Here is a 3,018-nt window from a genome sequence, read left to right as displayed (position 1 = left end):
GGTTAAAGGGAGGGGGGTGTTGTGATATGGAGTTACGAAACATGGTGGAATAAGAGAAGATGAAGCAGGTGGTTGGTGGGTGCTCTGGTGTGATTTGCTCTTTTTTTATTCTATCAAACATATATCTGTCATCCTTATCTCTGCTCCTTTTTTGTGTGTTTGTTATTCTCTTTTAACACTTGTAGCATTTCTAATCTTTGGCACTTATATGACCTAATTATGTTGCAAATACCGTAAAACTCTTACTTAAAACTCTTATTAAAAAAGAACCAGCAGTTGGGATATTCATTAACCGAATTCTTCCGAAACCGATTTGCTGCATAAAGGCGGAAGGTAGGGGGGGGGGGCAGTATGAAATGAAATTACTAAGCACAGTAGACCAAGTTTAAGTTCTTCCAGAATTGGTAATGTTTATTAATGAATGTCATTGTGCAGACCGACCTTTGTTCCCACACTGAGGTGTGTGATGTAGAGGGCAGATACTTCACCATTTTCACGCAGCTCGGAGACCTACGTTCAACACCTAGGTGGGAAAAGTTTCTGTCGAGTATCATCTGTCTTTCTGCCAGGTTGTTTTTATCTCTATCTACCTGGGTTGGCCCTGACGCAGGGTTGAAATCGGCCTCCTAAATGATCGAAACACTGTCGATTGTTTTTTTTTTTGCACCCCCTACATTTTAAGACATGTTCCTTCATGCAACATACTCTTGCCCATAGGTGCGCCACTTTTAATTGACAGTTATATATGAGAAACGATGTCTGTTGAAAGTCGCTTGACATTAAAATTTGTTTTTAATTTCTGGTATCCCTTTTCGTGTACCTTTGGTTGAAAATGTCGAGTCCATAATTAACTTTTGTGGTCCTGAAATGGGTGATGGGGAAAGAAAGATCAGGATAATGCAAATCTTGTAAAAGAGTATTTGATTAAGGAATGAATGGAGAACCATGATCGCTGATGTCTGTCGCAGGTCTGGCACTGGATGATGAGTCCTGAAATTATAGTGAAAGTTTTACAGTACCGTGTCTAGGATGACCGTTCAATTTAGTTTCTCGCGACCTCGGTAGTTCCATCAAGCTGCTAGGTTTTTGTGGTAGAACTGTGTTTGAGCTGTTTCTTTCTGCGATTATGTTTGTAATTTGATAAATTTTATTATTTTTCTCAAGCAGAGAATAAGAACTGGGCAGTCGCTGTGCAAAAAATACATATTATTAATTAATGTACCTTTTAAATACTAATTTCCTTTGCGTGTCGATATTTTTTCAAGCTGTATTGTTCTCTTCTTGTTGTCTTTGTTGTTCGTTAAAGTTATTTTTTAAATTGATTTATCAATTGATTAGTTTGTTTGTTTTTTTCTGTTTTTTTTTGTTGTTTTTGTTTTGTTTATTTATTGTTGTTGTTTGTTGTATATCTTCAAATATATTCTGCTACCTTTTTAGACTTTTCCTTTTAATTCTCAATATTTAAATATTGTTTCTACTAACATGCCTAATTGTGCAATGTGTGTAACTGGATGACTTCATTGTATGGTTAGTTTGGGCCACATCGGCGTAGTATAATTGATGGGTTCAATTTTCAACCGATTGTGCCTTCCCTCTTTTTATTTGTTTCCCTCTTTTCATGTGCCATGCACACACAGCCCCCCCCCCCGTCTTGATCTTTGTTTCATGTTATCCGTATAGACGATTTATATTACACTCATATCATGTGTAACTTTGTTTTCTTTAAAACCCCGGCTACATTCTCCTATCTTCTTGTTCCAACATTCTTTTAAGACGTACCCAAGTTTACAGAGAGTCTCTCTTGCCAATATTCTTTCTGCCAGGTTGTTTTCTTCTCCCGGAGAGGTTTTTAATTTTAATTTTATTTTAGAAATTCTTGTCTTGATTGCTAAAGTGTTTGTTACGTCATAAGAGACATCACGTCATGTAGATTCCAACATTCTTAAGATGGATCTGAGTTTACGAGGGCTATAAAAGTGACCTGCATTATTGTAAATGTATTATTTGTCTATTTCTGTTCGGTCTATCTTTATTATTTTTACTTTTTACTATAAACAAACGTTATTTTGTTTCAAAGAACCCACAACCCCCTCCCTTTTTAACGGGAACCCCCCCCCCCAACATTATCTCACTGCCGTTGTCATTTTTTCCTTTACCATCTCTGTACTTTTCTTTCCGCTCCCTGACCACCCGCATCACGTGACCCCCTCCCACATCCTGTGACCCTGCCCATCACGTGGTCATGCACACCACGTGACCCCGCCCACATCACGTGACCACCTCCACTCACTCATCACGTGACCCGCCCGGCCACAGACTGATGAGCCAGTTCTCGTTCAGCCTGTCCAAGGACTGGGAGCTGCCCCACCAGCTGGACTCTTTCCGCCCCTTCAAGGAGGGCGTCAAGGACATGCTGGTCAAACACCATCTTTTTTCCTGGGACCTATGAGGTCAGGGGTTAGAGGTCATCTCTGCTCCTGAGACCTATGAGGTCAGAGGTTGTGGGTCAAACACCATCAATTCTCCTGTGACTTCTGAGGGGCTGATTGTCTGAGGGTTGAGGGTCAAGACTATATCTTCTCCTGGGACCTCTGAGGTCAGGGGTTGAAGGTCAAGACCATCTCCATTTTTCTTTTTTAGACCTCTGAGGGTTGAGGGTCAAGACCATCTCTTCTCCTGGGAAATATTAGGTCAGGGGATTGAGGGTCAAGACCAACGCTTTTCCTTTGACCTATGAGGGTTTAGGGATGTGGGTCAAAACCATCTCTTTTTCTGAGATCTGAGGGTTGAGGGTCAAGCACCATCTCTTCTCCTGGGACCTCTGAGGGTCTGGTGGTCTTACGCTTAGTAAGTCTTAGTATCTCAGAGGCTGGCTGTATGAGGGTCTCAGAGTTTGAGAGTCTGTGTCTGAGGGTCTGGGAATCTGAGTCACAGAGTCTGAGGGTGTCGAGAAGGATTGGTTGTGTTTGAAGCTTTGAAGCCTGGATCACTCGTGTATTGGCGTGTGTGTGTGTGTGT

The 3,018-nt window shown here is 41.3% G+C and overlaps 1 protein-coding gene across 1 annotated transcript in view; it reads left to right on the top strand.

Moving 5' to 3' along the window:
• LOC101846374 (small G protein signaling modulator 3) overlaps positions 1-3,012 on the top strand; it is a gene marked incomplete in the record, with an annotated part of 71,386 nt that extends 68,374 nt beyond the window's left edge. Inside the window, 1 exon segment of the mRNA XM_013086102.2 lies at positions 2,317-3,012. Within this exon segment, the coding sequence (XP_012941556.1) occupies positions 2,317-2,449 (133 nt within the window).
• Between the last annotated feature and the right edge of the window lie 6 nt (positions 3,013-3,018).

This window comes from Aplysia californica, unplaced genomic scaffold, assembly GCF_000002075.1.
Source record: "Aplysia californica isolate F4 #8 unplaced genomic scaffold, AplCal3.0 scaffold00436, whole genome shotgun sequence".
Taxonomy (NCBI): domain Eukaryota; kingdom Metazoa; phylum Mollusca; class Gastropoda; order Aplysiida; family Aplysiidae; genus Aplysia; species Aplysia californica.
Note: the sequence above shows the minus strand (reverse complement) of the source record. Positions and strands in the feature narration are given on the sequence as shown.